Source organism: Delphinapterus leucas, chromosome 6 (genome assembly GCF_059928025.1).
Source record: "Delphinapterus leucas isolate spDelLeu-1000000601 "Yukka" chromosome 6, BTC_Dleu_Yukka2, whole genome shotgun sequence".
NCBI lineage: Eukaryota > Metazoa > Chordata > Mammalia > Artiodactyla > Monodontidae > Delphinapterus > Delphinapterus leucas.
Window position 1 is genome coordinate 17,791,545 of NC_143134.1, and position 25,301 is coordinate 17,816,845.

General features: G+C 38.4%; 1 protein-coding gene and 1 pseudogene across 1 annotated transcript in view; one reads left to right on the plus strand and one right to left on the minus strand.

Annotated features, from left to right (window-relative positions):
• The first annotated feature begins 436 nt into the window (after nt 1-436).
• LOC111185438 (ubiquitin domain-containing protein 2-like) lies at nt 437-10,368 on the plus strand (annotated as a pseudogene).
• A 1,402-nt stretch (nt 10,369-11,770) lies between these two features.
• Nucleotides 11,771-25,301, minus strand: part of FZD3 (frizzled class receptor 3) — a 90,571-nt gene continuing 77,040 nt past the window's right edge. Inside the window, exon 6 of the mRNA XM_022594962.3 lies at nt 11,771-22,678. Coding sequence (XP_022450670.1) covers nt 22,465-22,678 — 214 coding nt within the window. The 3' untranslated portion in view covers nt 11,771-22,464. The remainder of the gene's footprint in view (nt 22,679-25,301) is intronic.

The following is a 25,301-nucleotide window of genomic DNA, read 5'->3' on the forward strand; positions in this document are numbered from 1 at the left end:
TCCAGTCAGTCAACAAGCAAGCTCGTTAGGACAGCTGACTCAGAAGTGCCCTGTCACTCCCGGGAGCTGTACTGCGCCCACTAGGCTGGCTGGCAGGTGTCTGCCTACTTCACACATGCCCACCTCACGGCACAGGCAAGCTGCTGCAGAGAGAGGAATTAGGGGACAAAGGGAAGGGGAAAATCTCAGGAAGTATTCAGAACTCACCATCCCCTGCTTATTTGTCCTTCGGTGATAAAGAGGATTTACTTGTTGCCTAAGGGATTCAAGAATCCATGATGCGGGGAAGTGTTTTTCCAAGTGTGGTCCTCAGGCCACAGGCATCGGAATCATATGTGCTTCTAGATTCAGATTCCTGGGCCCTACCTCAGACCTACTGTCTCTAAATCTCTGAGGGGCTACAGGCTGTTGGGTAGGGCCAGGTCTTGGTGAGAAAATGGCGGGCTCCAGGAGGGCTCGTACTGATGAGCACTCCCCAGAACTACCGTCCCCAGTGTCCTCGTCCCCGCAGTGAGCCACAGCCATCGCCACCCCCGCCTCTGCACTAGACCCTCCAATACTAGCAGATCCTGCCATCTCCAACCTAGCTTTCTGGGCCAGCAAGAGCTTGCCACCTGTGCCCCAGCTGGGCCTGTGGCAGAATCCTCCCCAAAATAACATCATCAAGATGGAGACATGGGGCTTCCATGGTGGCGCAGTGGTTGACAGTCCGCCTGCCGATGCAGGGGACACAGGTTCGTGCCCTGGTCCGGGAAGATCCTACATGCCGCGGAGCGGCTGGGCCCGTGAGCCATGGCCGCTGAGCCTGCGCGTCCGGAGCCCGTGCTCCGCAACGGGAGAGGCCTCAGCAGTGAGAGGCCCGCGTACCGGAAAAAAAAAAAAAAAAGATGGAGACATGCCTCAATCCACTTCAGTACCCCCTCACAAGAAGATCAATTAGCATCTGTCCATAGACAAGACACCACTGAGAAAATCCCAGAAAGTAGAGGTGACGCTGAAGCACCCCCTGGACCACAGAGACTGAGAAGGACCACATTAGAAGGCAGAAGGAGTGGCTACACTCTGACCACGTTGCCCCTCCTCCAGGCCGGCACAGCACTACCTGAAGAGGGCCCCTCGCCTACAGTTTCCTCCAGTGGGAAAAAGAGAACCCAAAGTGGACACCCAGCTTTCCCAGTATCGCAGAACGCGCTTCCAGGGAGACGCGTTCGGGTCTCGCCTCAAAGAGATCACTTGGGGAACCTGCTGGGCTCCACCATTGGAGACAGGGCGCCAGGCTTGCAGCAGCCAGTGCTCAGACCTCCACAGACCGCATTACTACTTGCCGTGCGCCGGTGCAGAGATCCCAGCCAGTGGCTCTGCTTGTGGTCCTGTCCGGCCAGGGAATACGGTTGTTTGGCAGTTCTGCCTGATTTGAGTCTCCAGTCAAGGGCCCCCACCAGCTCATTCTACCGCCTCACTTCAGCAGGAAAGCAAATACACAGCCTCGGTTCCTGCCCATCCGGGAAACCTGGCCAGAGAACCTGAGCAGCGGCAGAGCATATCCTATAGTTCTAGTTGGTCTGGGATCTGAATTGATATATTTCCAAAGAAGATATTCAAATGGCCAACAGGTACATGAAAAGATACTCAACATCGCTAATCATCAGGGAAATGCAAATCAAGTGTCTCCTTCCATTATTTGATGCCACCATCTTCATATGTAGCCTCTAGATTCCTGGCTTTTTTTTTTTTTTTTTTGAGGTACGCGGGCCTCTCACCACTGTGGCCTCTCCCGTTGCGGAGCACAGGCTCCGGACGCGCAGGCTCAGCGGCCATGGCTTACGGGCCCAGCCCCTCTGCGGCATATGGGATCTTCCCAGACCGGGGCACGAACCTGTGTCCCCTGCATCAGTAGGCGGACTCTCAACCACTGTGCCACCAGGGAAGCCGTAGAGTCCTGGCTTTTAATAAAAGATATAACTCAGGAGCAGCCAGATGGAAGAGATGCACAGGGCAAAGTATGGGGAGACAGTGCAGAGCTTCCATGCTCCTCCAAGCACGCCACTCTGAGGCAGGAGATAGATGGGCCCCAGACTGAGCAGCTGGAGTCTGTCCCTTGTGGACAGATACTCCAAGATGAAGACAATAGGAGCGAGGAGGAGCTGAGCCCTGCCCAGATAAGAGATCAAGAGACCACATATATCTCATTCTCGAGGTCAAGGAGAACCTCCTGACTACACATGCGCAGAAAGGTTCCTTGGGGGTCAAAAAGGGCGGGGTCGCCACCCCATAGTAGGTGATGTCAACCTACCCATAGGCCTCTGCACTAGAATCCATCTTGGCTCAGAGATGCATGTGCACACATGGGAGGACCCCGAGATGTACCAAATGTGGGCTCAGAGCCAGGCAAAGCAAGATGATTGGCCAGAGGAAACCGGGAAGAAATGCCCCATATAAGTGATTCAAGCTATCACGAGGGCGTGACTCTCTGAGCCCGCCCATGTGAGTCTGTTCGCACGTACTCTTTTTCCTCCTAATAACACTTGTTTCACTACTTTCCGTCTCTTTGTGGAATTTCATTTCTAAAAAGCCGACAGGCCAGGGCCTTGTCACTGGCTACTGGCCCTGGTGGTCTGCTAGGATTCAGAGCTCTCACTGCCACAGCCTGACTTCAGGCTCTGGCAGGGGAATTTTGCTTCAAGCTGCCGCAGGCTGAGACCACCCGAGATCGGCCCTCCCCAAATCTCTATGTGTCCACCAACCCAGAAGCTTCTACTTTAACCTCATTCTTGAGAGACAGTTTTGCTGGTTGATAATTCTTGGTTTACAGTTATTTTGCTCTCAGTAAATTAAGACATATTCCTGGCTTCTGACTTCCATTATTGCTATAGAGAAATCAGCTTTCAGTGTAATCGTCATTCCTTTGAAATGGATCTTTCCCCTCTCCGGCTGCTTTAAGATTTTTTCCCCTTTGGTATTCATCAGTTTTCCTATGAGATGTCTAAGTGCTGTTAAAAAAATTTAAAAAAAGTATTCATTTTAGGATTCGCTGGGCTCCATGGACCTAGTGATTATTGTCTTTCAACAATTCTAGAAATTCCCTAGCAATTAACACTTCAAATATTTCTTTGTTCCCATTATTCTTTCTGGAATGTTTGATTAATCTCATTTCATATTTTCTATCTCTTTCTTCCTCTGTGCTGCCTTTAGGGTAATTTCTTCAAATTAATCTTGTATTATTTATTGCTGCATGACAAATTAGCCCAAAACCTAGCAGCTTAAAGCAACAAACATTTATTACTTCACACAGTTTCTGGGGGTCAGGAATCCAGGAGTGACTTAGTTGGGTGGTTTTCACTCAGTGTCTCTCACAAGGTAGCAGTCAAGCTGCCCCTGGGGCTGTAATCAAATGAGAGCAGTTCTATTTGTAGTTTTTTAAGGAACCTCCGTACTGTTCTCCATAGTGGCTGTATCAATTTACATTCCCACCGACACTACTGGGCATATATCCTGAGAAAACCATAATTCAAAAAGAGTCATGCACCAAAATGTTCATTGCAGCTCTATTTACAATAGCCAGGACATGGAAGCAACCTAAGGGCCCGCCGACAGATGAATGGATAAAGAAGATGTGGCACATATACACAATGGAATATTACATAAAAAGAAACGAAATTGAGCTATTTGTAATGAGGTGGATAGACCTAGAGTCTGTCATACAGAGTGAAGTAAGTCAGAAAGAGGAAAACAAATACCGTATGCTAACACATATATATGGAATCTAAGAAAAAAAAAAAGGCCATGAAGAACCTAGGGGTAAGACGGGAATAAAGACACAGACCTACTAGAGCATGGACTTGAGGATATGGGGAGGGGGAAAGGTAAGCTGTGACAAAGTGAGAGAGTGGCATGGACATATATACACTACCAAATGTAAAATAGATAGCTAGTGGGAAGGAGCCACATAGCACAGGGAGATCAGCTCGGTGCTGTGACCGCCTGGAGGGGTGGGATAGGGAGGGTGGGAAGGAGGGAGACGCAAGAGGGAAGAGATATGGGAACATATGTATATGTATAACTGATTCACTTTGTTATAAAGCAAAAACTAACACACCATTGTAAAGCAATTATACTCCAATAAAGATGTTAAAAAAAAAAAAATGAGGGCAGGACTAGGGCTGGCAAGCTGCTTCAGATATGGCTCATTCAGGAGGGCTCTGTTCCTCCCCACAGGGGCCTCTCAGCAGGCTGCCTGAGTGTTCTCCTGACAGACCAGCTGTCTTCCCCAAGCCAGGGATCTAAGAGGGAAAGCAGCAGCAGGAAGGCACAGTGTCTTTTATGACCCAGTCCCCAAATCACACACCTTCACTTCTGCTTTATTCAATTTGTTAGAAGCACATCACTAAGTCCAATCTATACTTAAGGAAAGGAGAATTAAACTCCACCTCTTGAAAGGAAGAATATCAAAGAATTCTGGACATTTAAAAATCACCACAGGGCTTCCCTGGCAGTCCAGTGGTTAAGACTCTGTGCTTCCAATCCAGGGGCACGGGTTCCATCCCTGGTCAGGGAACTAAGATCCCGCATGCCACACGGCGCGGCTAAAAATAATAATTTTAAAAATAAAAAATAAAGTTAAAAAACATCACCACATATATTTTAGTTCAGTAGTCTTTCATCAGTTGTGCTTAATCTGTTGTTTCTAATTTTGATTATTAAATCATCCATATCTAGAAATTCAACTAGGTCTCCTTTTTCAAATCTGCCTAGTCACTTTTCATAGTATCGTGTTATATACCCAATACCTTCTTTAATTTCTTTAAACATGTTAAATTGTTATTTTATACTGTGTGTTGACTCTAACATCTTAATCCTTTGGAGAATAGGCTGTCACTTGTGATGTCTTGTTCTTTTTTGTATGTTTTGCTAGTTTTCACTATGACCTGCTCCTTTCCCTTGGAAATTTCTCTGTGGAAATTCCTTGGCACCTAAATTAAAATTGCTTTCCTCTTCATTTGCTTCTGACAACTGCCTGAAGTAGCAAGCAATCCAGAACCCTTTGAGTTATATTCTTGGCTTAAGGTTCAGATCACACACAGTGTACATTTGGACCAAAAAATGTGCATGAGGGCCTTTACACATTCTCAGGGGGAAATTCCACCATACTCCTGCCAACCAATGCTAAATTTGAATTCAAATTTCTTTGATGTCCTGTTCTGGGTGACTTTCTTTTCTTCCTTCTCCTTTACATTGAAGGTATAACCCATTGAAGTCCCAGTTTTATGCAGAGATCTATTACATTCTCCAACTGATGTTGACCTTAGGGTTAATCTCTTATCCCCCAAATATGGTGCTGTCTCCAGGGCTCAGCAAAAAAAAATCTTAGAGCAGAAGCTGGTATTGGTGCTGCTTTATCGCCAACGTTTCTTGCTTTCACTTTGTTTTTGACTTTTGTTGGTAAGATCATGCCAGTTCAGCAATACAAACACAAAGGTGATTTTTATATATAATCCAGCATTTTAACTGCTTACATTGGGAGGGTCATTGAAAGTACCGAATCTTCCAACTGCTGGAAATGTAAGTTCCCCATTTTCTCTCCAATCCACTCCATGCTGGCCCCCCTCCCACTCTATTTAAGTTGTTCTTTTCAATAACCTCCACGTTGTCAAGTCAAATGATCTTCCTCAGTCATCATCTGAGGAAGTCATCTTTAAGCATCATTTGACTGGTTTGATGACTCCCTCCTTTATAAAACACTTCTCTCCTGGCTTCTCTAACAGGTTCCCTGGATATTCTTATCTCACCGGCTTCTCCTTCTTAGTCTCCTTTCCTGACCTTTTGTCTTCTACACAACTTCTCCTCTCTATCCAGTCTTCTCCAAGGTGATCTCATATAAACTGATGACTTTAAATCCTACCTATATCTTGATGATTCTCACATTTCTATCTCAGGCCAAAATCTCAACCTTAGCTCTAGACTTATATCCAACTGTTTACTTGGCATCTTCACTTGGATAACTAATAGTCACTTTAAACCTAACCTGTCCAAAACGGAGCTCTTGATTTTTCCCATCAGCATCTATTCTTCCTCCAGTTTTCTCCACCTTAGGAAGTGGCCCCTACTCCACCTCACTGCTATAGCCAAAGAACCAAGAATTATCTTTCATCATCCCCTTTTCCTCAACTATCACATCCAATGTTTAAGACATCCTGAATCTTCCCTTTTCTGTCCATCTCTACAACTACCATCTGAGTGCTAGTCGTTATTATCTCTTAACCTGTACTCATGCAATTGCTTTTTTATTGGTTTCCCTGTGTGCATTCTTGATTTTCATAATCCATCTTCATAGAGCTACCAGAATAATTTTTTAGAAAGGAAAATTAGGTCGTGTTAATCACTTAATTAAAATGCTTCAATGGCACTCTTTTGCACTTTGGACAAAATCCATATTCTTTACCAAGACCTTTAAGCCTCTCCCTCCAGGACAGTCTTAGTCTTGTAACACTTATTACTATCTGAAATTATCTGTTAACGTCTTTACTTATTTATTGTCTGCCTCCTCCCTTTAGATTCAAAATTTTGATTACAGAACTAAAACAGAACTGCCTGTTTTGTTCCCTGCCATAACCTCAGCAATTAATAGGTGATTAATAAATTCCTATCGATTGGATCTTTCATACTCCATGAAAGTTCTCTGAACGCCCAGTCTTCTTGGCAGAAGTAACTTCTTCCACGTCTGTGCTCAAATAACACTTTGAACACATCAGTATTACGGTCCTCATGTGTTGAAAAGCTTATCTCCTTACTAGCGTGTGAACTTCACACGAGTATAAATCATGACATTTCCTTCTTTGAATTCCTAGGGTCTTACTCACTACCTGGTAAGGAGTAGGTAGACAAATGAGTGTTTACTGAATAAATGAATGAATGAATTCATGCTAATGAATGGTCACAGAGACTTGGAAGATCATTTTCTAAAATTACTTTCATCAACAGACAAGAAAAACAATATGAATATAACCCTCGGCTCTGGAAAAACAAATAAAACTGTGACAGCTAAAACAAGTTTATAGTTAAATATGCCATGTCTCTGCCAAAGAACTCCTACCAATGGATAGGACAAAAGAGAGGAAGAAAAGGACTTCTGGATTAAAGGTGTAATTTGTTCTCCTCTGAATTTGCTGACCAATTTTAGTGCTGCAGCAATGGCTCCAGAAACAAACCAATTTCTGGCAGCCACATGGCCCACATAATCTTTGGAATTTTTAGAAATGCTTATCATTAAGGGAATCTCTCCTTGCTTTGTGGTAAGGGTTCATTTGAAATCTACTATATTGATGGCTAAGGGCACAGGTATTACCCCTGTCCTCAGGATTCTTACCAACAGTTCCCTTAAACTGGCTCAACCAAAGCCCAACCTGTTGCCAGAGAACAATGTCCCTTCGTCTGCCCTTGCAGCCACCAGGACTTGTGGGAAACCGGAAGCTTGCATATAGATATTAGTCATGGATCTAGTCCCCGTATTCAGCAAACACTTTTCTAGAAAATCCGGTGCCAAAAAATTCTTAAAATAAAACTGTACATGCTTCATTGATTCACTTCATGTGAAGTGTTTAAATGCTTCTATTGTATTTATTATTGTTCAGTAGCTCACGTAATATTATTTGAAGTTGATGAAGACTTTCCATTAGCCACTTAGGGCCTTTAGTTTTGCGCTAAGAGATAGTGAAAAGGGCTCAACATAATTTTTCGGCAGCAAAATAGAAGATAGTGACCAATCAGTACCTTAGCAAAAACCTTCTGTTATTTTCAAAAGACTTTTGAGTGCTTGCTTTTTTTTTTTTTTTTTTTTTTGCGGTACGCGGGCCTCTCACTGTTGTGGCCTCTCCTGTTGCGGAGCACAGGCTCCGGACGCACAGGCTCAGCAGCCATGGCTCACGGGCCCAGCCGCTCCGCAGCATGTGGGATCTTCCCGGACCAGGGCACGAACCCGTGTCCCCTGCATCGGCAGGCGGACTCTCAACCACTGAGCCACCAGGGAAGCCCACCTGCTTAGTTTTGTGTTCTTTTTTTAAATAAATAGATTTGTATATAACCCTCTTTTGTGAATGCATGTGGTGCTCTGGAGTACCCAGAGACCAGGTGGTAAAGCTATGTTCCTTACCTTTTTAATTCTTGGCACACTTGAAAATCTCGACATTCTCCCAAGGCTCCTCGCATGTTCTGCTCCTTATCTCCTTCTGACAAATGGGTGGGTACGCTGGTGGGGGTGTGGGGCTGACAAAAACATATGCTTGATTAGCAGAGAAAAATGAAGAGCAGTGTTTAAAAGAGGAGGAAAGTAGGATGGAAGAGAGGATAAAAGGAGAAATGGGAATAAAAAGAAAACTGGAAAATAATGGTGAAAAAAAATGAAGAATAAAATTGGAAGAAGGGCACCAGGGACTGATTGCTCTTATTAATCTCAGTACCTCCAACCTATCCCAGCCACCTCAGCAGTCTGTTCCATGGCAACTGGCCAGCTCTCTGAAACTTCTCTGGTCCCTAATGGACTCCTTGGGCCATTTTCCATTACTCACTTGTTCATTGCTTACACTTTGCAGATGTGCAAGTGTGAGGCTGAATATTAGTTTTCTACTGCTGCTCTAACAAATTACCCTAAATTTAGGGGCTTAAGCAATACAAACTTATTATCTTCTGTAAGTCTGACATGGATCTCACAGGGCTAAAATGAAGATGTCAGCAGTTCCTTTAGGAAGACTTTTGGGGAGTGTTAAATTTCCTTGATCATTTTGGTTGTTGGCGGACTTCAAAATGACATGGAAGGCCTTACAGAGTAGTAAGCTTCCTGTTACTGAAATCATTCAAGCCGAGGCTTATAAAAGATGGTTCTGAAGGATTTTTGTACTGGGTTGGAAGTTGTACCTTATGATTTCTAAGGTCCCTTCCAACTAAACACTGTACAATCTAGGCAAAAAACACTTAATAGCAGTTTAAGTCCTGATCTGCTGTCCTGTGTGTGAAAAGAAAAAAAAACTGATTTGCTTACGTGGGTAGGATTTTCTGTTGGGAAATGGACACTTTAATGTATTCATTTTTTCCCCTATTATGTGCCTAGTGGTGGTGTATATTGAGGATATGATAATGAACAGAGATGGGACTCATCTATATCAACAAGATAAGTGTGAAAGAGCTATAATACAGAATGGTGTGTTTATATATTTCTATATTCCAGATTAGTGTGGATCCTGTTATTATGAATGAAAAAATTAGTAATTAGAAGGACATAAAATATGACACCTAATTTAAAAACAGCAGCTTAGGGGCGGGGACTGATGGGGCCTGGGGGACAGGCTGCAACGGGGCTGGACTCACCTGGACGTGGGTGTGCTGGGCTGCGAGGGGGTGAAGCGGGAGTTGCGACCCGCCCGGGATGGGCCAGCCCTGGTCTGGCAGGGCCGAGCCAGAGGCGAGGGCAGCACGGGGGCCAGGCCTGCCGGGCGGGCGGCCCTGGGACTGAGTTGCTTTAGGTCGTGACCAGCCTTTGAAAAAGGAGAAACCCAAATGGAAAAGCGATTATCCCATGACAGACGGACAACTGCTCAGCAAGAGAGACGAATTTTGGGATACTGCATCAGCTTTTGAAGGCTGTAAAGAGATTTGGGATGCCTTGAAGGCTGCAGCACATGCTTTTGAAAGCAACGATCATGACCTGGCACAGGCAATCACTGATGGTGCGAACATAACGTTACCACATGGTGCGCTTACAGAGGGCTATGATGAACTGGGGAATAGGCATCAGCTTCCGGTCTATTGCGTGGCACCACCAATCAACATGATAGAGGTAAAGAGCAACATAGAGACTCTGGATATTCCTGAGCCAGCACCCAATTCTGGGTATGAATCTCAGCTCCGTCTGTGCCATTCCACGAGCAAGGACTCAACCCTGTGGTCCACGGCACAGACACACTGTACCACATGAGGAGGCGGCTACATGCAAGCAGGAGTAGTACCGGGCAGTCAGCGCTAGTTCTTTTCTGGCAGATCTCTCACTGACAAAATGAAGCTGGAAGACATGAAGATCGTAAAGGCCTATGTTGTACAGGTTATAATGAGCCAACCTTTGCAAAACCCAACACCAGTTGAGAACTGAACTGGTCCTGCTGGCTGTCCCCAGATCCCTCCTGCTCCTTTTAACCATTATCATTCCCTACTCTATGGTGTGAAATTTACTTTCACTGCTCTGAATTCCATATGAATGGACTTAGGAGGAATTACCAGTGAAAAATTCCATCTGTGATGGAGACCAACAAAAATAATTAATAAAACGTAAAGAGCCAGCCGTTGAGACTCATGTAATTACAGTTTCTAATTCGAGAGGCAGTGAAGAAATAGATAACCATTTATTTTAAAATACCCAACAACTATGTAATGGCTGTAAATGATTTGGACTGTAAATAGAACACTGCATTCATGAAGAACCAAGCACCTGTAAATACAGAATTCTTAAAAAATAAATCAAATTTCTGGAAATCATCAATAACACTTATAAAACTTGAGCTTTTTAAAATGGAAACTGAAAGGAGCAGTACTTGAGGTTCGCTTCTTTTCTGGTCTTAATTCCTTGCTCAATTAATATTTAGCCATAAAGGAGTAGAGACCAGCAAATTGTGTTTCAGTATTGCTTTCCCTATCCCCATATGTTGAGCTCCTTATTTACATTCACACTAAATTTTGGTGCCTTCCAGCACGTTGGTGGCAGGCACCTTTCTGGAACACTAGGCAATAATTGAGTCAGTGCATTCAGATCTCTGACTTTCAACTGATACTTGGTTGAAAAGTCTATTTTCCTCTTGCTGCATAGGTATTTTGAAATGTCTATATAATGAAGCTGTTTCATATCCAGGCTTACAAGGTCACTACTATGTAATACCTTCACTGATCTACCTACTCTGTGTAGAACTTTTCAGAGCTAACTGTACCCTCAAATGCATGGATACTAGGCCAGGGAATGCACAGAATCAAGTACGGCTGTTCCCACTGTAGGATAATAAAGTAATTATCTCTTCTCCCCCAATTTGCAGGAAGGAAAACCCGTTCTATCTGTGCCTGGGAGAATTGTGGCTACCTTCAATCTTTTAGAAAAAATTTCAACTTATAATTTGCTAGTGTGAAATATTTACTGACATCATTTAAACATCGGCAGTGAGACCAAATGATGATACGTTGCTTTAAACTTTAGTGCTTTCCATAGTTCACTGTTACCTACAGTTGTGGTGGATGAGAATTTTCCTCTCTCATCTTTCCTAGCAAAGAGGCAAATTAAGAAGCATCTGCAGATTTTATCAGAGGACTGAAAAATTTGGTGAGATAACCTGATTCTTCTGTACTAGGACTGGAATAAAGCTGCCAAGGATTATTTTTAATTTGGAGCCTTTTCAAAGCTGGTTCCATAAGTGAGAAGGGGGCTACCACATGACCTCTGAACCCCTGAGAATCCATGAGATGGAAAAGAGGCAAGAAGGCATTTACGTTGTTCTCAAATGAGAAATAATCAAACCTCCACACCTACTTTGGATGTGAAGCACCATTATTAATTTTGATGGCAAAATGAAACTGCTATTTAGTTTAAATGTAATGTTTAAAATAGTATTACATTTCGTATAGCCTGGTTACACATATCTATAATTGTAACGTATCATGTTTCTGAGAGCTTTAACTACTTCTCTTTTTTATGCAATCATTTTAAAGACTGTGGCTACATTTAATTTAGGTTTACTGACAATTGAATCTAAATTCAAGAGGCAACAGCAGCATTAATTCCAAAGGAGTATTTTTATACATGGAGGTGGAGGTATGCGAGGGTATTTCAATATAATGCCCCGTCATCAAAATGTTTCCTTATTGTGTGCCACATTGAACAGCAACATCTCTCAAAGGTGTCAACTGGGGGAAAAAAAGTGTTCAAATCTATTTTTCTTAAGTAAATTTGGTGATATAATAAAAAAAAAATAGCAGTGTAATATGTTAAATAGAGTCTAGAAGATGAGGTAGAAAACTATACTCAGTCAGGTACTAATGACAAAATACAGAACAAATCATTTAATTTTATTACAAATTTCCAATTTATAACCAAAATATACAACCACTACATTTAAAATCAGTTTATACACTCACAGTTAAAGTGCTAAGTAAAAACATTTACAAAAACTGACATCAGTCTACTGTAAACAAAATAAATCTACAAGAGCAGAGTGCAAAGCACATCCAGCTAATGTGAAAGTACATTTCATGCTCTAATCAAGCGCACTTGTCCTATACGGAGCTCAACAGTAACTTCTCCACTCATTTGGAAATGAATGAACGATTTTAAATACATAAAAAAGAAACATGAAGAACTAATGCCACAAAATACAAGTCTTTATTAGCATAAAGTTTCTAACTAGATGTTTATATGATAAAGCAAGATTAAAATTTTAGAATCAATTTTAGAATCACCTCATCAACTTAATTCAGGTTAGAGTTTGAAAACTAAATTGCTAAGTGCCACCTGTTTAAGAATAATAGTTTTTGAAAATAATGAAAAAAAATATCCTTTCTACCTTTATATCTCTTGAAAAAAAGAGAAGGTGGTGGTCATTGTTGATAACGGTAAAATGAGGCAAGACTTTTTTTTAAAACAAGAATGGACAGTGCCCATCTGTAAATTTAATATCAAGGAGCAGAGCTGGAACGCAGGCCTACCTGAAGGTAGGGCAGACAGAGCCTGAAACACAGCCTTAGAAGAGCGTGGGTGAAGATATCTAGGATGTTCCAGACACAGCCTTCGAACTGAAAAACATGAGATCAGTAAGGCCCCGACTTCATATGACGCATAAAAAAGAAATGACTAGCTCCTTTCTTCAAGGTCACTGAACATATACAGCACTTTCAGTCATCACATGGGTTCAGGGAAAGAGGAGCAGGTTCCCAAGTTAGGTCATCTAAATGATATCTCTTGTCTCAAAATAGTTCCACCAACACTAAATTATTTCCACTTTTAAAGCTTAATATTCTACTAACTGATAGTAATCTGTGCTAACAACAATGTATTTGTTTGTTTTTAAGAGAGGTGAAAGGGCTATAGTCACTAACACTTTATTCCAAACCAAGCCCCCTAGATTAATACTGGAGTGCACTAGGTCAGCTCTTGTTGGCTATCTGTTACCCTTATTATTCACAAAAATATTATGTATATGAGGAGATGTAGTATGACTTTGGAACAAAATTGGGGATTTCCTGTGTAGGAGCTTCTTAATTTTACATGCTTTTTTATACTCATATATTTTAATTCTTACAACCTGAAACATATGCATAAAGAAAATCTTTAAATGGCACTTTAAGGCAAATTTGTTGACTACATAACATAATAGTATTCATTATTTTAGAACGCCTATCAAGAAGACACAATTCTGTAGCTGGCAAAATTTGAGTCCATATTAGATATTGGGTGGGGAGGGGAGTTATTTTGCCTCTAAATGATATTTAGATGTATGACAATGTTTCAATAATGAAAGCTTAAAAACTACACACAGATTTAACGAAAGGCATATGTAACTTATGTATTCCCGAAAGATATTTGCTTCAATTACTGAAGTCATTTTGATTAAACATCTTTGAAAACTGGGCAATTTAAAAGCAAAACAAAGCAGAATTTTCTTGATAGACCTACGGTTATCTGTAGTTTGAGTCTCTTTCATAAAGCCTGGTAGGTTGATGAAAAGAGTTGAAATGGGAAGTCATTACATCTGTTCTAAAGGATCTTTGTTTGGTTGTTTCTTGAATATATATTATGAAACTGTTAACATTTGATCAACAAAACCAGCAACTTCACATAGCTCAGAATAATATTATCCAACTATGACCACATGATATGAATCTCCTTGGGCTGATTCTCAGAAAGAACAGTCCATCTATGGAAGGGTTTTCTGCTGAGATGACTGTGATAACCTAACATATACAATACTGTACAACATTAAGAAAATAAGACAAAACAAAAGAAAGTCTCAAAAAAAAAGCTCACATTAAATAAATGTGAGCTTCAGGTATCGTATATTACAGAAAGCGAAATAACTATTAACTATAATAAATTGTAGACATATATACTTACATAAATAATATCCCAAATTCACTAACAGATTAAAATATAGCAAAGTTGGTATTTTCCTAATTTAAAAAGTTTAAATTAGAAGAGACAGTTTCCATAGCTCTTGCAAATAAAAATAAGACAATTTAATAGCTTTTGAGTGTCAAATGAACTTTTCTTTTTGGGACTGGGAGTAAGGGACTGTGGTGTTGCTGTCTTTATCATGCCAAAGTAAATTTCTAAACTGCATCACTCCTTCACATATGCAATACGTTTAAACTGCAATGAAAAAATAAAACTCTCAAAAACAGAATTTGGCATTTCTGAAAATAAAAGCAGAAAAATTGTTTGAAGTTGGTATTAAAGATCTGTGAAATGGGATAATTTTAGAGAAACTAACTTTTTAAAAAGATGAATGATAAAGAACTCAGATTTACTATGATAATTCACAAGCTAAGGTAAAAATAGCACCTGATGACAAGAATTTCCAGACTAATATTTTCAAATGAGTCCTTTTCATGATTAAAAAAATAATTTCAAGTTCACATATAAAGAAAACATAATATTTTCAAGTACACAAACACCTCAGCTCAGTGTAAAGAACTACTGTGTTGATCTTGTCTCAGAAATATAGAATTATTTCATATTAAATCTTTCTGCCAACAAGAGTAGTTCAAAGAAAAATTATCTGAGGCAGGACTAAGGAAGGGAGACAGGGAAGACATAAACTTCCTTTTCAAAACTGGGGGAGGGGATAAGTAGGTAGAGAAATAGAAAAATAGTGGATGGATAAATATAAATTAAATCACCCTAGGATTATCTATCTTATAGAATATCCCATTATCAAAACCCAGAAAATACTCAATGAAATGTTTAGACCTCAGACTCAAGCTTAACAAATGTAATATCAAAACATGAAGAGACAGAGAACTGAAAATAAAGTGGTTGTTTTTAACAGGCATTTAAAATAACATTGTAATACAGGCATGTCTGGATGAGAGAAGCTGGGCATCTAATTTAATTTCTGGAAGTCAGGAGAGTTGTCTGATCCAGTGAAAGACAAGGAATCAAGTACAGCCAAAGAAATCACACCAGAAACCAGTACACCTTCCTATATCAACTTTCCGTTATTCTTCTCTACCCATCAGACACCAAACCCAATACCTAGACTGTAAATCTATAGACCAAGGGTTCAAGAGATTGATATGAGCTAATGAAGACAATTAGAAGAAAGACAATGATCTTTAAAAGTAACAGGAACCTCCTTGGCCTGGTTCTCAGAGAACGTAATTAAATCTACAAGAGAACTCTGCTGAGAGATGGAACTAATGGAATCTCCACATTTTATTAAAGAAGGAGGCTTTAGAGAAACATCTTCTGCAGAGCCAGAAAAAAATAAAAAATAACACACCACATTTATCTCTAACAATATTTTAAAGCAGGGCATTCACTTGCCCATGGCAATCTTGCAACTATATTTATGCAATGAATCTAAGAATACAGCTTAAGAATAATTATTGAACAGAAAAATTTCAATCCATTCCTCTTAAATTCCTTTTATATTTTATAATCATTTTAATGTCAGTAAAACCTAGTAGCTTTTTTAATTAGCTATATGGGCCAGTGCTATCACTGCTTTGTTTACTAATTTTACCGTGAATACATTTTGTTAAAAGTTTAGCCTAAATAGCTACATTCATATTTAAGAGAACAAAGATCACAGAATTTTACATGTTACTTTTTTCTGTACGTCAATTTTAGGGTGCTTATGCTGGTTCTTTAGGAGATTTTTCCCTTGGGAGAAAAAAAGGTCATGTCAATTATTTGTAACCTTTCTTTTACTTTTATTATCTGTAATATAATTTTCCTCCTGTAAAATTACTTAAAATCAGGAATTTCCTGGCGGTCCAGTGGTTAGGACTTGGTGCTTTCACTGCCATGGCCCGGGTTCAATCCCTGATCGAGGAACTAAGATCCCACAAGCCGTGCAGTGTGGCCGAAAAACATAAAATAAAATAACTTAAAATCATGAATGGGAAACAAAATTAGCAACGTATCTGAATCCTATTAATTTGAGTATAACTTGCATTAACAGTACAGGCTGATCTAGTAAATACAGTTCATGGGAACAATAACAAGAATAAAAGTAAGCCTAGATAATGATTATAAAATAGTCAAGGGATAACCAAATCAGAAACAGGTGGAATTTGAGACACTACCTGATCTAATCCCCTTGTTCCTTTCATTTACAGATGAGAAAACTGAGGTCCCAAGAGGTAAAATTCCAAAGTTACACAGCTCATTGAAAACAGAGGCAACACTAGCGATCAGGTCTTCTGACACAAAGTTTTGTGGTATTTAAAAATAACATAATGCATTTTTACTAAGCATTAAAAAAATCTGCCAATTTAGAAAAAAGAAATTATTAAGCTCTAAAGTTTTTTCTTTTATGTCAGTAAGCATGTCGACACAGGTAAAGAAATACTTGCAAGTTAGCAATACAAACAAGCTGACTTATATCACAAAAACCCCAGGGCAATAACAACAACAATAATAATAATGCTGTAGTTCACCCTACTTCAGGAAATATGATAAAATAACAAGCTTGAAAAATAGCACTGTCTTATAAATACTAATGTTACTAGCGAATGGTAATTACCAAAATAAGGGAACACTGAATTTTCAAAACCCAAATTACTACAAGGTAAAAAACTTGTTTCTCTTGATCAGGGAAAAGTGGTGACAGTGGCCAATAAAATGAGAAAAAAATTATGAACAATGCTATCATACCAATGAAAGTGTCCAAGAAAGGACATAATAGATTTTCTGAGAAAAGTGATTATTAAAAAGAAAGTACTCTGAAGGAAACCAACCTTCAATACATTTAAATAGACTGAATGACTCTCACTTATAGGAATAATGCTGTACTGGTATGGGACTTGACTAAAATATAAGTGAAAATTTACCTTCTTTTATCTTTATGGCAACAAAATTTTACTTTCTAATTAGAGATCACAGAATAAGAAAGATGCTTATTAACTTATTATATTAAATCTTTATAAATCAACCAAATAGGAATGTCTGCAAAGATGGCTGGTTCTGGATAGACCTTAACATTTTCTTTCTCAGAATACTTTGGATCCTGAGAGAAAATTATAACCCAATATCAATTTGGCTGTTAAAGAAATATAGAATTTACATTAGAAAAAAACCCAGGAGACTAATTATAGTCAGATGGAAGGTAAAGGTTGCTTAGTCTTCCTACTCCTTTCTCAAAACTCATATAATTGGAACAAAAAAGAAGGGAAGAGAACTAAAATATTAAGAGATGTCAACATAATTTTTTCATATAAAATAGATTAAAATGATATAAGAATAATGTATAAAATCATACAGCTACCAAGAAACATAGCTGAATTAAATGTAAACATTTTTTCTTATTTTAATCAGTTGTAAAAAAGGCATAAAAGAAGTTTAAAAGAACCATGAGTTCCTTTGTAAATCTAGGTTCTATAAAAATGCTCTTTTGCGTGCTTATGTATGGAAAAGAATGGAGAAATCCTTACTTTATGCAGGTTTAAAAATTATATATGCAAATATACAAACAAGATAATATTATCACTTAAAATGTAAAGTTTTGCTACGATGAAAACCAACCAGTTACAGTAATCACATTTTAAAAATTGTTCTTAATTGGAAAGAACTGGGCACATGAAAGTCCTCAAAGAAAGAAAAATAAGGCTTACACTTCTCTTTATATTTTTCTTATAAATTTCACTGAAACCAAGCTAATGTAGTTATATCATTCTGTATCAAAGAAAACATAATGGAGATCCCCAAATTTCTGATGAAAGTGACCTACAAATTCAGCCATATAAAATTTGAAAGCATATTCTGGTATAACATATAATAAAGAACTAATACAATCTAAGGGCATAGCCACTCTTGAAAAAGAACCTAATTTTTAAAGGTTTAATTGGATTGCTGATTTAAAGGTTATACCAAATGAATACTGGTCTAATTGCCTATTCTGTTGTTACTGCTAAATACCACTGAAGACCATTATCCTTCCTTTCTGTAACCCCAAAATTCTAACAAAAACAAATACTATCAGTAGGGGAACTTACAGGTTAAAGAGCACTATAATTCCTGTTATCTCATTTGATCCTCACGCTGTCCAGTGAGGTAGGTTTCGGGGCCCCAAATTACCTTATCCGTATTTTACATCAAAGAAACTGAGACCAAGAGAAATTAAATGAGCTGTCTAGTTTACATCATAATTATGGGTCTTTTGATTCCAAGTATGATAATATGTAAATATACCTTTGGCATGTCAAAAGCAATATAAATATCATCATAGTGAAATTTTGCTATATTAATGTTTTCTAAGCTCAAGCCAATGATCCACTACTTTATCAAAAAACTTTAAGTAGTTCCTTTTATTTCATGGGGATATAGCCTAAACCAATACGGTTACAACTTCAGTTACTGCCAGCTATTATCACAAAGAAACTAATGAGGTAGGTTAAAATGTAGTAAATTTTTCTAATTTGAAGAGATTCTCAGAATTTTCATAAATCTGCTCTAAGAAACAGCTTTTAGAAAATCATCATTAATCAAGGTTTACTTGAATATTCATTTACCCAACCACTACACAAAGATCTAACTTCACATAAAACCAACAAGAACCTAAATACCTCTAAGAATTGCTCATCACCTTTTAAAATTAATATAAAGTGTTGGTACAAGTTTGTATATATATTTCTTTAATTAAAATAGCAATATGGACTGTTACTCTAGGAGAAATACACTTTATTTGGTGCAATTCACATATTACTAACTGCCGCAGGTTATTCTGGTAAAGCAGAGACTTCATTTCACTTAGTTTAAATTTAGACTCTTCAAATTTCTTTGAAGTGAGACTTCACTGCTGGAGTAAAAGTGAGTTGCATAACATGAGCTATTCATTCATTTAAATATTTATTGAAAACCTACTATGTACTATGCCCTCTGCTAGTTGTTGAGTTACTAATCAGTTGTTCTTTGAAACTACTGTTTCGAGCTTAATATTGTCTTGAATTGTTTGCTTTAATCACTGAAAAAATTCAATACAATATTGCTGAAATCAGAGTACTTCTCGAAAAGCTTTCAGTTATATATTAACATTTTAGAGAGAACTATTATTTTCTCAGTTGTCAACTGAACAAATAAAATACTAAACATTATCATATGCCAATCACAACACAAATTAAACATATGGTAGGAAAGCTGTCAGGACTTGCTTATGTTGGATTAAGCTAGTTGAGACTTGAAATTGTTGTTTTGTTATAGTTCTTCAACTGTTTCTTTAAAGAATAAAAATCTTAATTTGGAGCGCTAGTTTAATAAATAACACAACCCAAACTAAATATGGTTATTTAAAACAATGCATTAACAATATTAAGTAAATTTTGTGGAGCAAAACTAAGATACTGAAAGTAACTGAGAGGCCAGTATATCCTTTACAAATACATCAACAGTTTAGTAGAGAAGATACAAATGAATATATAAAAATCAAGAAGCACAAAGTTAAGATTTTCATAATGATGTTCACTTAACTGTCTATACTTGGCCCACAAAGAAACCAATTAACATTTTTTTTTTTTTTTGCGGTACGCGGGCCTCACTGTTGTGGCCTCCCCCGTTGCGGAGCACAGGCTCCGGACGCGCAGGCTCAGCAGCCATGGCTCACGGGCCCAGCCGCTCCGCGGCATGTGGGATCTTCCCGGACCGGGGCACGAACCCGCATCCCCTGCATCGGCAGGCAGACTCTCAAGCACTGCGCCACCAGGGAAGCCCCCAATTAACATTTTGGCAATTGATAATATAATGCAGATGGCGATGGATGACAACATCTTTGAGCTGAAACTGGTACCTTCTATAGTAACTTATTTTTTTTGTCTGAATGTTTGTTTTGGTCTCTCATGCTGTTCTCAGGGGAAATCCTCAGACAAAAGCCTCAAGAATTACTGATTTATTTATAAATGAGTTGTTATAAGTTTGGCTTTCAGAGTAAAGGGTTACTAACTGTCAGACGTGAGGGAATTCAGACTCTACTTGTCTTGAGTATTAACTCCAGTTTCAAGGGAAAAGACGATGAAAATGGAGGAAAAAGTAAAGCATTTGAGCCAAATATTCAACTATATCTTAAGAAGAATTAATAATAAATATTAAGAAATACATACTTTGAAAGAAAAAACATGATACACAAATTATTATTATCAGAAAACTGACTTCTGCGCCTGATAAAAGCTTCTGTCAACACCTAATTTCTTGGTACTTTTTGTTTTAAAGAAGGAGAGGAAAAAGTACACATGAATTAAACACATGTCAAGGAATGTACTATGGTAGCCCTCAAACAAATCTCTTAAATCCTCAATAATCTTAATCCCTTATAGTTCATAACACTTTAAAATTTTCAGAGCTTTCATATGATTTTTCATCTGATACCTATTTGACAATTTTGTGAGGTAGGTATTTATCTTCTGTCTTCATTTATAAATAAGGGAACTGAGGCTCAGAGAAATTGACCTGTTAAAGGTAAAAAATTAGCATATGGCAAAGCCAGGCCTCTTTAGAGTCTAAAATATTTTTTGAAGTGTGATTCTTGGATACTTGCATAAGAGTCACCTGTGATATTTCTTTTTACAACCAGATTTTAAAGGCCTACCATCACCTTTGACTTAATGAGTAAGAATCCTTAGAAGTGGGATCCAGAATTCCCGTTGTATACCAGGTAATGATATAAAAGCATAACACTGAATCCAGCTAGATTTTCACGTGATACAACATGATGCCATCACATCATCATCAGAGGCAAGTTAGTTTAAAACACCTTGCAGCCAGGTTTCAGATTAAAATCACCTGGAAAGCTTTTTAAAAAACTACCAGTTGTCATCTGAATGAGAGGAAGGTGTCCGGTATCAGAGGCTCCCCAAGTGATTCTTATCTGTAGTCAGGGTTGAGGATCCCTTGTTTAAATATACTTTTCTATAAAACACATCCAGCATTTTCCAGAATTTTTCTTTCCCTTCCGATCAATTTCATGCCTAATAAACTTCACAGTTTTTATTATAAATTATTTAAATTTTATAAGACAAAATGTCAAACATTTTTGAGTTATTTTTAAGATTAAAGGATACTTCACAGCAGGACTAATCATGCTCCATTTAGCTACAATGATTTTCAAATACCCCAAATTAATCACTTCTTTGGACTTAGGTTATATGTATTTCAGCTATAAACAAGAATGATCCAGAATCTGAAAATAAGGGTGTGGGGCAAAAGCTGTAGCCTATTGGCTACTGGGCAATGCAAGTGCAGACAATCAACCCACGGACAGGAGGGGCCTGGATACCAAGATCTGGTGGCTTTGGCAAGATCACATCTCACTGTAGAAAAATACAAGCAACGAATACAGAGGAAACATTTTGCCATTTTGTAATTATGATTACCACAAAAAACCTTATAATGTGTGATGCTTATTCTATTACATGCTTCCACAGAACATATCTGAACATGAAGTTCTCTAGGAATCAATACTACTACATGGGAAAACATGGCTACAAAGTAAAAATTTTCCATCATGCATATGGATAAGTTATAAAAACACAGCCAGTAAAAGTAATATTTACAAAAGTAATAAAAACAGCACAATTACTGGGAAAAATGCCCATCTCCGCTTTTACTCCGTCGCTAATCCTGCTCCTGTATTTCTCTGAATAAAGATTATTTTGATAGAATTTCAAAAGAGCCTTCAATAGACTAATCAGATTCTTCTGTTGATTTTATATTCTATTAGCTAAAATACCCTTGCTGATATTAAATTCTCCTACAGTTTAAAAACAAGTTATTTTTCACTTAGTGGAAAGGAAACTACAAAGTCCTACTGTTCATCTGAGAAATAAACCTTGCATAGAAAATTTCTTTAATTCTGAAATTTTGTTTTATTCACAGAACTACCAGAATGTTATCTCACAACTAGTTGATATTATATGAAAGTTCACTATAAAGCAGTCACCACACATTTAGGATTTTTCTAAATATAAAACAAATGGGTTTATAAAAATGCTTACCAGACAAATAATTATTTCTTCATAACCTAGAAATAAGAATTATTTATGCGATAATTCTTAGCATTTTGGATGCCTTGATGTTACAAGTTTGTTGCAATATAAAAAGCAAAAGTTTACTTTTCAATGGACACAATCTGCACCTGACTGAAAGCATCATAACAGTGAGTTACGGCAATCAGTCATGCAAAGGCAAAGAAGAAAATCTGCTTTTTAAACAACACAAGTTTTCCACCTTAGGACAATTTAAGCACTGGTTCCATCTTCTTCAATAACCCGATTCATGCTGGTGCCATGTGTGATGTGAGTCATAGGATTAGTACTGAGATCTCTGATGCTGCTATGTCGTGACTGTTCATTGAGCCGATGAGAACTACTGTGCCTGGAGTGATCCGTGAGTCGTGACATGCTGCCATGAGGTAGTCTCTCCTCCATTCCTCTGTAACTGCAGGGAGTGTACCTAATATAGGAGAGTTTGTTTTGAAGTAGGTAACAGAACACACTAGAAAATAACACTAAAAATTTTCATGAAAATACCTCATCAAGTGAAATAATTAGGAAACTAACAAGTGAAAAAGTAACAACCAACTTTTGATGATTTACACTCTTGAATTATTCAAGTGGCCAAACAGAAAGGAGAGAAAATCTACTGATTAGGCTCAGAATTAAGGTATGCTTTGGAAAAGGACAGAAGCTGAAGTTAAGAAGAGCTGACTGATCTGGAGCTACGCTAACTAAGTAAGGATACTTTTCTCATTCAAATAAGTTTTAGGTTATGAGGTGGGTTCCAGCAGAGGAAGAACAGCAACAGAAGAAATATGGCATTGTCCCAGGGAGTTTAGAAGAATGGTTATAATCAGTAGGACAGCAAACTCCAATTTTACGAAAAGAGTAGCATTGGAAAAGCGAGCAAATGAAATTAGAGGAGAAATTACCGTGACCTTAAAAAAAAAAAAAAAAAGTGAGGGAATTGGCAAGCAATGATGACGCTAGGTGCCGACAGCTTCTTTCCAGAGAGCCCAGTTAACAGCTGAATTAACTACCTGTAAATGGTCTTAATTACTTTTCATTAGGGCTTCAGGCTGTGAGGATGCTATTTTGTAAAAGCTACAACTTAAATACAGAAGTAGCAAACTCCTAAGGCTTTGTAATCCATATTCCTGAAAAAACAAATTCTCTCCTTATCCCTAGCCAAGGCACAGCTTGAGTATGTCAACTGGGCTACTTGGCTTATTGCTGACTGTCTTCTCTGTCATTCTACTTACCTTGAAAGACACCAGTGGGAGCTGTTAAAATTTCTTTTGTTGCAATTCTGACTCACTGAGCCCCCATTAGAGGTAAGAAAACTCACACTCAAACATACTATACACTTTTTGTAAAAAAATATTTAATTTAGAATAACAAAGATCAAAGAAAACAACTGAAAATAATTTATAACTTTAATTAACACATTAAACTTTAAGTAGTATTTCTAAAAATAAAAAGGTAGCAGGCCATTCCTTTTTCAAATAGTCATCAAAACAACTAATCTGGGGCTTCCCTGGTGGCGCAGTGGTTGAGAGTGCCTGCTGATGCAGGGGACGCAGGTTCGTGCCCCGGTCTGGGAAGATCCCATATGCCGCGGAGCAGCTGGGCCCGTGAGCCATGGCCGCTGAGCCTGCGCGTCCGGAGCCTGTGCTCCGCAACGAGAGAGGCCGCAACAGTGAGAGGCCCGCGTACCGCAAAAACAACAACAAAAACAAACAAACAAAAAAAACACAACTAATCACAAGCAGCTGAAGACCTATTGGCTGTCAAAAAGCATTTATCATTTCCCTCATTTAATGATTATAACAAATTTCATGACTCAGTATGAATCATTTGTAAAATTTAAAGATTGATTCATATACCACTGAGCTGATCTAGTATTATAGCAGTGCTTGTCAAATAATGTTTTCATTAGATCACAGAGTTTAAAAATTAAGTCCTTTAAAATTATAAAAGAAAGCATGTCTTTTTCCCAGTTTGCATAAAGCAAAAAAGAACATTTAAGAATAAAAAGCTACATTTAAAATATTTTTTAAATTCCTCATGTTAACGGAATGGTTTATAAAAGAGCATTTAATTCTTGTTTATTAAAAGAATTCACATTCAGAATACAAAGGTTTTAACTTTGGTTTGCAAGTTTTGGTAAAATAATTACAATGTTTGCAAATGAAAATATTTCATAATAAGCCTGTTATTCCAGTTAATAATTATTTTACATAATAATCATTGCCCTAAACTGAGTGAAAGATTTCTCCAAATATGATTTGCCAGCCAATATGGAGACCTTTCACCTCTCAATGACTTCATAAGTATCTACTTCAAACAAATATGGCAAATGAAAAAGAGCAAAATATGATGCAGTGTTCTAGGAATGATATCAAGGTAATTAAAAATATGAATTGAGTATTTTCTAAAATGAAATCTGTCTTTGAGTTTAATTTAATGAATAAGACCAAAAGAATACTTTTTTTCATAGAAAAAATTGAGTTATGTCTAATTATTTAAGTGAAATATATGGCTATCCACAAAGTTCTAGAATATGAACCACCTGCCCATGGATAATTAGGACTCAACTACATAGTAAAATGTCACCTATTTACCAAGCTAACCACTCTTTCTCAAAACTCCATCTACCTACTCATCTACTTCCTTTTTTTTTTTTTTTTTTTTTTGCGGAACGCGGGCCTCTCACCGTTGTGGTCTCTCCCGTTGCGGAGCACAGGCTCCGGACGCGCAGGCTCAGCGGCCATGGCTCACAGGCCCAGCCACTCCGCGGCATGTGGGATCTTCCCAGACCGGGGCACGAACCCGTGTCCCCTGCATCGGCAGGTGGACTCTCAAGCACTGCGCCACCAGGGACGCCCCCACTTCCTTTTTTACATCCTCTCATCTAACAACCAATTACTTATTCTTTGAAGTTGACATACATGTGAAGGTATATTTACCGAAGTCTTATTCTATTTTACGTAGCACTGAGATCAGTAATTATCCATCAAGGAGTCTGGACTAGAGTGAGTACTGAGAAGCAGGAATGTGTGTATACGTGTGATCTCACA